At 44.8% G+C, this 12,909-nt stretch overlaps 1 protein-coding gene across 12 annotated transcripts in view; it reads right to left on the reverse strand.

Annotated features, from left to right (window-relative positions):
• Nucleotides 1–12,909, reverse strand: part of NFATC2 (nuclear factor of activated T cells 2) — a 93,990-nt gene that overhangs the window by 59,525 nt on the left and 21,556 nt on the right. For all 12 annotated transcript variants that reach the window (XM_064167397.1, XM_064167398.1, XM_064167399.1 and 9 more), the window contains exons 4-5: nucleotides 5,691–5,893; nucleotides 3,475–3,647 (exon numbers count right to left, since the gene is read on the reverse strand). In XM_064167397.1, the coding sequence (XP_064023467.1) occupies nucleotides 3,475–3,647; nucleotides 5,691–5,893 (376 nt within the window). The remainder of the gene's footprint in view (nucleotides 1–3,474; nucleotides 3,648–5,690; nucleotides 5,894–12,909) is intronic.

A 12,909-nucleotide genomic window follows, 5' to 3' on the forward strand; every position in this document is an offset into this window, starting at 1 on the left:
TCTGTGATATTGCTGCCAGGCCCAGCAAGAGCTCACCTACGTGAGCTGGATTATACCTGTGCCTAAAGCACAGACCTGCACAAGCAGGGATAGACATTCAGGCACACACAAGTGCAGAAGTACGACTAACAGCACAGAGTTGTGCAGGCAGGGAAGGAGCTGCTGCAGGGACTTGTCAGCTATGGATCTCAGGGACATCTTGGGCTTGCTGCCATTTCAGGGTGTCACTGTAGAGTAACACCCAGGAGAGGCATTTTTCTCACGTATCCAGCACCACACCTACAAGGCAGTGGCACTTTATCCCTAAGTGATGGCCTGTTGCTACAGCTATCAGAGGGCTTTCAAACGTCTTTGCCTCCTCGGTGGCTTCAGAACCAATCAACAGACCACAGGAGAAAAAAAAAAAGGCTTCTAGCTGCTGAATGTGCAGGCTTGTCTGGATATGAGGTCCATTTTGAGGCATAAGTGATCATTTAACAACGTATCACCTCCTCGGTCCTCCCACACAGCTGCCTGGGGAGGAACTTGCTCCGGATGATGCTTTGAACCTGTGAAATCCCCTCCTAAAACCTGTCAAGTGCCGAACGTGGCACAGATGAGGTGGAACCAAATCGCGCTGTGAAAAGCAGATACTTCACAGTTCTTGCTTCATTGCAGCTAATGATCTGCTGACACCAGTGGGAGTTCTTAGCGGGATCGGCTTCTGCTGAGGAGAGCACTCAGATATTCTGTTGGTAGCAACAGTGCTCTCTGGGGAACCTCACTGGTAGGGAAACAGCCAGTTATCTTAACGCTGCTACTTACTAAGGCTTCCCCAGAGGGATACTATTAAACAGCTACCAGACAGGGGAGATCTTGCGGCAGAGACTCTTAGGAGAAGGATTCCCAGGTGGCCACATCAGAAAAAGGGGAAAAAAGAAAAGTAAACAAAGAAAAGCAGCATACAAGAGGGGAAAGTGGGACACAAGCAAACTCAGGGCACACCGAGGCTCGTTCTCAGCAGGGCACCTGATCTTACCTAAGGCTGTGAGCTCTGCAACACCGGCAGATTATCTGGGAGAAACTGAGATTGTCATCTCTAGTTTGATTTTGCCTGCATTAGTAATGCTGGCTGAATCAACTAATGTTTTCAACCATCTTCCCAGAACTGGGCTGAGATCAGGAAGTGCTACTGAAATGCAAAAACATTGCTAAACATGCAACATACATTCTAAATGGAAGAGGTTTATTATTCCAGATCACTTCATACTCTACTTCCATGACTTCAGAAAATGCTCAGTCCTTAACGTATCTCTCCAAACTGCCAGGAGAGTCAACATTTTAAAAGCAAAACTGCTTTTTCTTCCCTTGGGGAATTAATACTTTTGTTTTACTTGTAGAACCTTTGCTATCTGCTATGCAGTCAACATTTTCATGTATTATTTCTTTAAAAAAAAGAAACAAACCAATAAAAATAAGCCACTGGTATCCCCATTCTGCTTCTTTTTTAATGCTCATGAGACTCATCAAAGCAAACATATCCCTGAGCATCTTAAGCCAGCCATTACCAACAGCAGTCACAGGCAAATTAAGTCTACACATAGAACTCAGAAAAATGTGACCTTATTCTGTAAACTGTGACTGCATTTCTGCTTGGTTGATGGGCACAAATACAATGTGCACTTGTGGGAAGAGTCTCAGAACGTTTGCTTTCTCTTGTTTTGAGACTTTGGGTAAGAGGGGTTGAACTGCGGGGCTCCCTGCATGACCCAGGGACCATTCACCACCCTCTGCTTTGGCCTCCTGCTGTTTTTCTGTGCTGTGGATGTAGGAGTTACACCTGGAGTTTCCCCACCCAAGCAGCTCCCCCAGTAATGGGCTGTTTCCATTTGGAAAGAAGGCTGAAGGAGAAGCCAGGTGATCCTTTGCCACAATTCCCTTCCCAGCCACAGAAGCTACAGTTTGCTGAACATTTCCTTTAGCAAATGGGCCTTTGTTTCAGCAGGGCCACGTTTGGGGTGGAGGCTGCTATTGTTTCAGCCATCTGGTCCCACAAAGCATTGTATCTGTTTCCTATGGAGAAAGGTGGTAGCTACTCCCACTATTCTCCCTTCCCCATCACCTTGCCCAGAGACTTCACTCAGCTGCTAAAATGCTTTGGTAGTTGGTATCTTCTCATAAACCCTGCCAAGAGGTCATACATACCCTTTCTCTCTCATACATACCCTTTCTCTCCTTAGCTTCACCTTGTTTAGTTACTTGTACTGTTGTTTTAAAAGCTGCCATCAGCAATTCACTAGTCACAACTTATCTTGATTTCCCATCCAGAATTGGCTCCTCTCATATTCTAAGCAGATGTTAAGCAAAGCCTTCATCTCAATAAATAAAACTCACACATGACAAACTCTTCAATGATTTTCTTCACATGACTTAAGACAAGTCAGGTTCTGCTAAAGGGGTGAGTCATTCAGCAAAGGGAGAGGAAAACTGTTCAGTATGTATTTGTGAAATCCCCAAACCACTGAAAAGGCAGCATTTACCAACAAAAAAAACATCACAGGATGCACACGAACCAGTAAAGTGGGTGAAACCCTTCCAGAAATGACTGCAACACCAGAGGCACCTCATCAGAGGCCTCTCTTTCTCAGGATCCAGTATGTTAAAATGAGTGGGAGGTGCAGGCTTCTCAGCTCTCTCAGCATTTACAGGAGTTTCCCTCCAGAAATCAAACCTGCAAGTTTTCTTCTGTTCCTCAGGGGAATACCAGCACAACCCAGGCTTTCCTTATTCCACCTGCAGCCCCCTCAGCTGTGCACCCCTTAGCATCGACATCTAGAAAATACGGTAACCAGAACGTATCTGAACCTGTTTCTTCATTTCAGTTGTGTTTCTGACACAGTTCAGACCAGAGGACTTGATGATCTTAGAGGTCTTTTCCAACCTTAATGATTTCACGATTCTGTGGTCAGAAGAAGGGCAAGATTGGCCACAGTGGTAAGATCCAGCCCAGGTCTTAATTCAAAACCTCCCCACCACCTGCCAACTTGTGGATAACAAGTTTTGATTGTGTCTCCACTCAAAGTAAAGCCACTCCCAAGAAGGCAGGCAGCTTACACACTCATGCACCAACAAGGAGAACGTATACATGACCCTATACACACCCTCACACTGGCTCCCTGCTCCCACAACAAGACCTGCTAGCCAGAAAGATCCAGCAGCTGCACACTAATAAAACTGCAGAAACCCCAAAGTCCCTCTCCATCCTCACAAGATCCAAGCACCATGAAGAGCTACCTGCCACCAAAGCTTGTTTCAGGCAAGGGAATGCATATAGGTCGCTCAAATGGTGGCACAGCCCCTGCCAGCGCAGGAAAAGCAGAGCACTTTGCCTTGGTCTCTCTGAGTATATTGGGTTTTTTCTCCTCAGCACTAGTCTAGAGCAGAGGGACAAGACAATGGTCATTGAAGAAGGAGCAAATCTCAGAGGACACTTACAGCACTCGATAGGGTTTGATGCTGCTTGCAGAGAAATGATCCTGCCGCTGGCCTCGGGGATGTGCACGCGGAAGACGAGCCGGACACGGGTGTTCTTCCTGCCGATGTCCGTCTCTCCCTTGCGCAGCTCGATGTCCGCGTTCCTCAGCTTCAGAATCCCTGCACAGTCAATGCTGCCAAAAACATGCCATTTAGCTCAGCATTTCTCATCTCAAACAGCTTGGAAATAGGTGACAGTCCAAAGGAGTAAGCTGGTTTACTTCCCTCTCTAAACACTGCTATTTCCGCATTTACAGGGGAAGAAATTCCAGACACACGGCAAGCGAGGGCTGCTGCTGGACTCCCCTCCAAAGAGACTGGGCCCAACAGCTCACACAACCCAGGAATGTCCCAGCCTCTGAGGGCTAAGGGGTGGCCTTTACTCTAGCAACAGAAGAAAGCACTCTCCAAACATTACAATCCCCAGTCTTACTGCCCTCCTGTGCTAAGCACAGGAGTGCACATGGCAGAGCCCACCCCAGCACAGCAGGACAGGGAGGGTGAACCAGAACAAGGAGGGCAGTAAGATGAGCCTGCACTGCAGCCCCCAGTGAGCTAGAGACTATAAAAGCCTTCACAACCAGCTCTCTAAACAGCTCAGCACCCAGTGACAGCACAGCACATGGGCAAATTAGTTCAGCTCCACAGGTAATCACAGCAGTTGAACCAGCTAATTGCATGCACCATGCAGACACGTTTCCCCCGCAGTATGTAGTGCAAGCATGGAATTCAACTACAAAGCAGGAACCAAACTGCTCTCTCCTTTTGGGCAAGGTAGATGCTACTGCTAGAACTGACCAACCCTGACCCAGTTCACTCTATCATCCTCCAAAACTGTGGAATGTGGTTCCCAGTCAAGGCAGTAAGCAGGAAGAGCAAAAAATTACTCTTTGTTCCCATTCACCATGTTCCTGCACAGAGAGATGATGCAGGGAGCAGAATTGGGGTGAGCAGCAACTAAAGGATTAGGATTGCTTAAACCAGCATTAAAACTTAGTATTGCTTAAGTGCAGGCTAACTTCCTTATGAGTTCAGTTTAACCTAACAGAAGAAAATGTGTCAATTAACATTTCTAAGACCTTCAGCTCAGCTACTAGCCTCAGAAGATGCTGTGAGCACTGTTATTAAACAGGCAACTCATTTCAATATCAGCTTTAAAGACACATTGTTTTTCTTCTTTTGACATGAATTAAAAATCACATTTTGGTAGGCATAAACTCCAAGCTATTTCCTACACCCACACTGTTCCTTGCTACTGCATGACTTTGCCGCTCCAGGGTTACTTGTTAGGAACAGACAATTGTGTTCCATTAAGCACTTGGCTGTCTAGGTTTGAGATGTGGACTTTTATTTATTTCCTTGGGTGCAGAGGGATGGGGAGGCTTGAAGGAAAGGGAGGAATGAGGCATATTTTCTGAAAAAAAAATATATAAAGAAAGAATGTGGATTTTGTGATGAAGTAGGGGGGCTTAAAAACAGAACTGCTCTGCCAATTTTGTATCCTCTGAAGGATGGAGATACAGCTCTTCCCTCTGCAGACCAATCACTCTCATGCTGCCTGGCACACGTTCAAGCCTGAAGTTACAGACTGGTGCCCACTTCATCCCTCTGCCTCCATAAAACTGGAAGGAGTAATCCAGAAAAGATGTGCCTGTACTTGCTTTTCTGTTAACCTATTGCAACAAGAAAGTGTGATTTCATGGCCAGAGCACTTGGCTGAGCTCAGGAGAGATGTTTTCTATTCCAGTAAATGTTGTAAAATGAATCATACACCTTTTCTCCACTGTCTGCTGCTCCTTGCTTCTCATTGCATCCCTGCATCATAAGAACTTGCGATTCAAGTCCTGTCTTCCTCAGTGCTCTACAAAACCATCTGACTTTGAAGGTGACAGATGATTACAATACAGTCGCTGTGGCAATTGGGGTAAAGAGCAAAAACGCCTGCACAGTCAGCCGATGAATGGTAACTCTTTGAGCAGCTTTAACCCAGGTGCTTGTAACTGCTGCACATGGTTTGTAAAAAGGTCTTACACTCATATATCATCCCAGTGCTTTGGAAAGGGGAGTGCCTGCACAGCAGACATCACCCTTTTACGTGACTCCTTTCTACAGGAGAAAGAACTCCACATGCCAATTTAAACCTTCTCAACCTTGCTAATAAAAAGAAATGTGCTTACGTTGCTTTCATGTTGTTTTTGGGTTCCAAGGGGATCTCTAAAACTTTAGTGTTGCCAATGATTTTTTCATAGCTGGTGGTGGTGACAGTTTTTCCCGTAATGCGGTGGACCTGATAGAAAGCGTGAGGTTTGAGTATCCGCTCGTCTGCTGTCCCAATGAAGATCTGGAGGCCCAAGGGTTTGTTCTCCATGTAACCGTGAAGCTGGAAAGACATTAAAAGTCTGTTATTGCACACAGGGCTTGCAATGCTTTCGTGTCAGGGAGGTGGCAGAAGCCCCATTCCTGGAGGTCTTTAAGGCCAGACTGGATAGGGCTCTGAGCAACCTGATCTAGAGCGAGGTGTCCTTGCCCATGGCAGGAGGGTTGGAACTAGATGATCCTTGAGGTCCATTCAACTCTATGATTCTATGTCAGCGAACAAAATAGATCTACAGACAAATATCCAGATATGAAGAGGTACCTAGACAAAGATACCTGCAGTGCAGACTCATTCCTACTCTCAAATACAGAAATCCTCTTAAGAGTATTTGCTGGAGTCCATGATATATAGGGAAGAGATAATGCAAATATATATAATTAATGTCCCTAATACTTAAATATATCAAGAAGAATAAAAGAACAAAAAATTCCAGACAAGCTCCTCATTATCAGAAATAGGTTGCCTGTCTCCAGAACAGATTGATAAATCCCCTCAAAACACATTTTTAGTACACTGGTTTAATTTGCAGTAACTGATTCCTAAATGAGGCTCAAGAGATTTTTCCTCTGTGGGGTGGATAAAGCTTCTCACACTTGCAGCTTTGGACAGTGATTCCTGCTTCCCATCAGCAGGAAGCACAGCAAGTTCAGAAGAAAGTCTCCCACTTGCACTGCAGATATACACGGGTAGTCCCTTATGCACCTTATCAAAGCTAATGGGAAATGGCCATTGACATAGAGCCTCTGAGTCAGGCCCTGTGTGATGTCCAACTTGCAAACGCTGTTTTCTGTCCACTCTAACATTCAACAAAACACCATTGTCTCAGCTCAGCTTCAAAATCCTATTTCAACTGCAGCTATAAAATAAGGGGTTTCCCCCTAAACAGGGAGTGTCTTGAGAATATGCCTGTGATTCTGAGAGCTGACATGTCCAATTACATATAAACATTTTCAAAATTAACAGTCCCTGCTATATCCCTGTCTCTGACCCTGGCATATGCAGTCTTGCTCACCTCACATCTCTCTCAGACCCAGATGGAAGGATCATCTTTGCAACACCTTGCCTGAGTTGCTTAAATCACCCTGAGCTTCACATCCCTCCAGCTTCCCCTGTATCACTGACACCAGACTCAAGCTGCCTGTCTTCATCTTCAAAGCTCTACTCTTTGCCCTCTCACCTCTCAATGTCTACCTAGTTATCAACACCTATTCCCAAACTCCCAAATCCAATTCAGCTCCAAATATCAGCAACCACTTCTTAACCACTGACAGCATTACATTTCCTGCCCATCAGCCTCTTCCTCCAGGAAGGATGTCCCTTTTTAACGTCTGCATCTCCACCCTGTAAATCCTTATCCATAGTCTTGAAAGGAAATGTGTTCTTTTTTGCCTGAAATCACTTCTGTGGACTCAGAAGTGTTGATCCATTGCTCCTTGAAACTCATCCTTCCTCCCAGTTTTTGGTTCACAGTATCATCAAGGTTGGAAGAGATCTCACAGATCATCAAGTCCAACCCTTTACCACAGAGCTCAAGGCTAGACCATGGCACCAAGTGCCACGTCCAATCTTGCCTTGAACAGCTCCAGGGATGGTGACTCCACCACCTCCCCGGGCAGCCCATTCCAGTATCCAATCAGCCACTCCTGCAATGCATTAACACACTCTCTGTAGAGGTAGAGGTGGCCTTTTTGGTCTGTGACTGTGCAGTATCTGGCACACAAGGTCTTAGTGGACCTTAGAGGCTGAGGCCCCTAGGGTTAAAAGACATAAACAGGCTCTTCTGTACTACAGAACATTTTAGAAATGCTATTTGCTGCAGGAGAAGCAAGAAAGCCAGAATGCCTCCACAGCCCAGGAGACGAGGAAATTTCTCCTTCTTTATTAACATTCAAAATTACAAATCAAACCATTCTAAATTTCTCACATAACCAAAAATGAAAACCAGACATTTATCTACCGCACAGCCGGTGATCTAGCTGAAAGGGAACTTTATGGTCTGAGACATGTTAAATTTGTTTTCAATTATTCTGTCCACATACAAAACCTTGATGAAGCTGTACAAAGCAAACAGTACTGGAAGATCAGAGAAAAGGAAGATTAAGCTAATGGTATTCATGGCCAAGCTGGGTTTTTTTTCTCTTTCCTTTTCACCAGTCAGCAGGAGGTATCTTTGCACAGCAGGATTAATTCCCCCCTGGAAGGGGACCACATGCAGCATCAATGCAATCCTGGCAACCCTCCTTCAGTATGGTAAATGTAAAGCGACACTCACTCTTCTGAGCTATCATTACTCATCTAGCACATATTTGCAAGGCATACAAAGACAGGGCCTATGCCCCAGAGACCTTACAACCCAAGGACACGAATTTGCAGCCTCCGCTTACATGAATAGCTCCATTGAAACCAACAGGCCTTAAGTAGGTCTTGTGCAAGAAAGAATTACAGAATCCTGCCCAGATGCAGCTCAGACACCTATGAGAGCTCACTCGCACAAGCGCTTCGGGAGATGGAGGATGGAAAATAGGGTACAAGGCTTTGTGCAAACATGCCAGTTGGCTCTAGGAGCGAGGTGAAGGAGGAGGGGAGCTGGACTCAGAGCACAAGGGTTGGTATTGGAGAAGCAGCATTGCCAAGAATGTGATAAATACGATGGCAGCCATGGGGAGATTTAGAAATGTATAGATTGTATAGCAGATTAAAGGCAATAGGAGGTCAAAATGATGTATCTACCAGGAACAGGCATGCATGCAGGAGTCAGCCTCTGTTTGTCCATGGAGGCCCATTAAGCCCAGGTCCTCTGGGAGCCATACAGAATCTCATCCCAAGCATTGTACTTTCAAAAGCCACAATTTTCTGGCCTTCAGTGAAAAGCCATTGTATGACCAAAAGCCGTCTTGTTTTCACATGAGAGGGAGAAAAGTATTTTTTAAGCACTGAACATGTTTATTGTAACATCTGACAAAATAATTCTTTGTGGACCCAGCTAAGATGACAAGAGGATCCTTTGGACTGGAACAGTTATTGCAGTGATAGCAGAGCAGCTCTACCCTCTGCCAGGCAGAACAAAATCCCAGAGCTATAGGTGGGAGACTGGAATGGAGGAAAACAGATAATAAATTACAAAAGAGAATTTGCCCCCAGTGAGCTCAGTCAGTAGCAGCTGTAACAGAACTGGCTACGTACAGAGTTTGTAATACTGGCCACCTTTAAAAGTAATTTCAAGCGGCTGCTAACACAGAGAATGAACTCTCAAGGCAAAACTATTCATGGTTGTCTAATAATATGCATGTCTGTGGTTGTATGTCTGTGTAAATGTATAGACACTTAAAGAAGGGGAGAACTGATTGCCTGCTCATAAGGCAGTATTTGTATCACTTACTAGATGAGAGGGTGCAAAATACATCATGAAAGGTCTCTTGTCCTTCACAGGAGCAGAGATTAAATCAATTGTTTCATCAGTGGAAGAAGGTAACATAACTATTTGGTAATTTAAGACGTTATGGCATTATAAAATGCAAATACAAAGAAAAAAAAATACATAAAAGAATCAAGTATTGCTCTTCAAAAGTATGTGATCTTATCCTGAGCTAACTGATTATGTTTTAAAGGGTAATATAAGTGACCATTTACCATAAGTATTTCCATCTATCTTTCACTTGCTAAGAACACATCAGAATAACTTAAAAAATGAACAACACTCAGAAATGCTCCAGGAACTTCAAAATCAGAGGTTTACACCCAGCTATGCTACCAATTTACTCCACAGTGACAGCCATCTACCCTCTCTGCTTATCTCAGATGCTTTGCAGAGACAGAAATGGGTTCATATTTTGTGCAACAGAAAAATTAATTGCAAGCCAGAATGAAAGAAGACCTTAAAGCTATGCTTCAGATATATGTCTCTCCTCAAAACTGAACTGTGAGAGACTGCTACTCTCAATGAACACTCAGCTCCACTATGCTAGACAGCTGCTTTAGTATTTAGCCATAACACTGATCTTTTCTTTGGCCAAGTGAAGTAGGAGCAAAAATGACCTTTAAAGAACCCTACAGAGGAGACTTAAAACACTTTTAAAATAATAACTTCAATATTCATTTTTTTTTCCTTCCCTCAGCAAAAGTCATGACACTTGAAAGTTTCTGTTTTTCAGGGCTACTCTTCTGCTCCTCTCGCAGGGATGGAGACAGAAGTTCAACCTCGTAGCTGCCTGAGGGGAGGGTGCAAAGCCCTGCAACAGAATTGTCAGTAGAGAACGTGGACCAGCCTCATGCCAAGGTGCTCCTTTACTCCTTTTCACTTTTCTTTCTGCAAAGAAAACTAAATCATCTGGATTTCAGTTTCAGGGGAATAAGAACTGAGAAAGATTTATGAATACAGAACTCTGAAAGGAAATATTTTTGTGTATTATAAGGTGACCTATTCACAATAAAACTCCCCCAAACCGTATACAGATCGAGCTGGAAAACACCCAACTCCTTTGAGTCACATTTGCCACAAGGGGAAAGAGAAGCCAGACATGATGTGTACCTTTCCATACACTATTTTGGGATTTTAAGATCCTATTTCTTTCAGCTGAAAGATTTTTCTTAAACTTTGCTTTTGCCTAACTCTTACAATATTAACATAACCAGACACGGGCTGGTCTGTGACCTGAGGAAATGCAAAGCACTTTGGCAGATAAATAAATAACAGCACTCAGAAAACAAGGAGATTTCTTGTTTGGTTTGCTGCTACGATGGGTTTTCTAAACAAAATGGAAATGTGTGGTGTGATTAAAATCTTTGGGTTACCCCCACATAAATAAAATTCATTCATTCTGCTCTCCATTCTTGGATCAATACCAGTCAAATTTGGGTGAAGGGGATATTTCAGAGCCACTTTCAGGAAGGCAAATGTAATTCCACATGCAAAAGACGAGCAGCTGTGCCTTCAGCTGCCGTGTACTGACAGTTAACCCACCTGAACACAATTCCTATGACAGTACCAGCAATCAGAGCCATCAAGGCCACACATTATGAATATGAAACACTTCATTTTTCCCTGCACTATTTCAAAACTGAGGTGGTCTTACAAACTGAGATGCCAGCACTTAAAGCCAGACTTTAAAATTCACATCTAAATGAGCCCACTCCGAGTTCAGACTAACCAAACCCTGCACCCATGCAGTTGGCATTGCCTCTGACTGTAAGGATTAAAAATACAAATTCACCTTTGCTGTGCTGCTCAAAAAGTAAATCTCTTTGTTGAAATTAAGTCTGAAATGCTCCTTAGCTGTATAGTACCCAAGTGATACACAGAGGCACAAAAAAAGGCAAATTCCTTACTGACTCAGTAGGTGGTCACCCTATAGATACAAGACACATATATACAAGGGGAATTCAGTGAAACCTTCAGAATTCAGATCTTTGAGTCCTGGACACATTTACTTGAGTTTAAATATTATTATATGGAAAAAATATGGTATCAGCAAGAGGAAAGAGGATTCACGTGAGATAAATGTTTTCATTCCTAAACGGGGAAGGCAAGACAGAAAGGTGTAGTGACTTGCAATCCAAGTGCAGTGAGAAACCCGAGCTCCCCATCCCCCTTGCTGACCTCCTTGCCAAACTCATTCTGCAAATGACAGAGACTTGCAGTAACCCTGCTCGCTGGTCACAGCACCTCGCCTTCCACTAGTGTTCTGCCTTTGTCTTTCCAACTGACAGGCTTCAGAGCCAAATTCATTGGGGATTTCTCATTTGAGTATTGCATATCTGCAAGTCTGCATGCAAACAGTGATGGGGACAGGCTTTGCTATGCCAAAGCAGGAGCATCTGCAGTTCTTACGGACACCCTTGAAAAGCTCCACCAAGAACCTATTTGATAAAGACACCAATTGCCTTAGAGAGTAGAAGGGAATAATTTGCTCCCCGTGCATCCCAACAGAGTTTCACTTGTCTGGAGTCTTTGTTCTCTCCTGGGAGGTATAAAGCTGCATCTTTAAAGCTAGATTGCACACATCTTCCTGTCTAGACAACACAAGCTACTGCCAGAAGGAAAAGATAAAACTGGAGACTGAATTCACCAGTCTCAGTGATTTTATTTGCTTGAAAGTAATCATCTCTGTTGCTAGTTTCAGCTCACTATTACATGAGGCTTAGGCCATTAACTGCTGCATATGACTTGCTATCTCCCTGTGGAAGTCACTCCGGCTTCCCCCCAACGGGGTGTGCATGTGTGTGGCCAGCTCCGAGAGCAGCACCGGCGTGGTTCAGACCGGCGGTGCCCCGCCGCTGGTGAAAAGTGGGAAAACAGAGCTCAAGCAGCAACATTTAATTAGAAGCAAATACAAAGCTGCGTGAGAAATCACTTCCTCCTACTGCTTCCCCTTTCCTGCTGTACACAAGCAGATAAGAAAGCTCCGAGAGGCTCGCCAGCAGCGGCCGGCGGTTGCGGCACCAGCTGCCCTAGGAGCCCCAGCCTGCCCAGGGCTCACCTTCCTCCACACGCAGCAAGCGGCTGTGCACTCCAACACGTGTCTCACAGACTGCGCTGGGCTGGAAGAGACCCTCAGAAGTCATCTTCTCCAACCTCTCTGCAGTCAGCAGGGACACCTCCAACTAGATCAGGCTACCCAGGGCCACACTGAGTCTCATCTTGAATGTCTTCAGGAACAGAGCCTCAACCACATCCCTGGGAAGCCCATACCAATAATTTACCACTCTCGCTGTAAAGAACTTCCTCTGATGTCCAGCCTAAATCTACCCTGCTCCAGTTTCAAACCATTGCCTCTTATCTTACTGCTACAAGCCCTTCTACACAGCCCCTCACTAGCCTCCCTGTAGATCCCCTTCAGATAGTGAAACATAGCTCTGAAGACTCCCTGGAGCTTTCTCTCCTCTATGCTGAATAGCCCAAATTCTCTCAGTGGGGAGCACAAGGGTGCTCCAGCCCCCCGATCATCTTTTGGCCCTCCTCTGCACCTGCTCCAAAAGGTCTATGTCCCTCTTGTGTTGGGGGACTCAGAGCTGGATACAGT

This window comes from Pogoniulus pusillus, chromosome 29, assembly GCF_015220805.1.
Source record: "Pogoniulus pusillus isolate bPogPus1 chromosome 29, bPogPus1.pri, whole genome shotgun sequence".
NCBI classification, from domain to species: Eukaryota; Metazoa; Chordata; class Aves; order Piciformes; family Lybiidae; genus Pogoniulus; species Pogoniulus pusillus.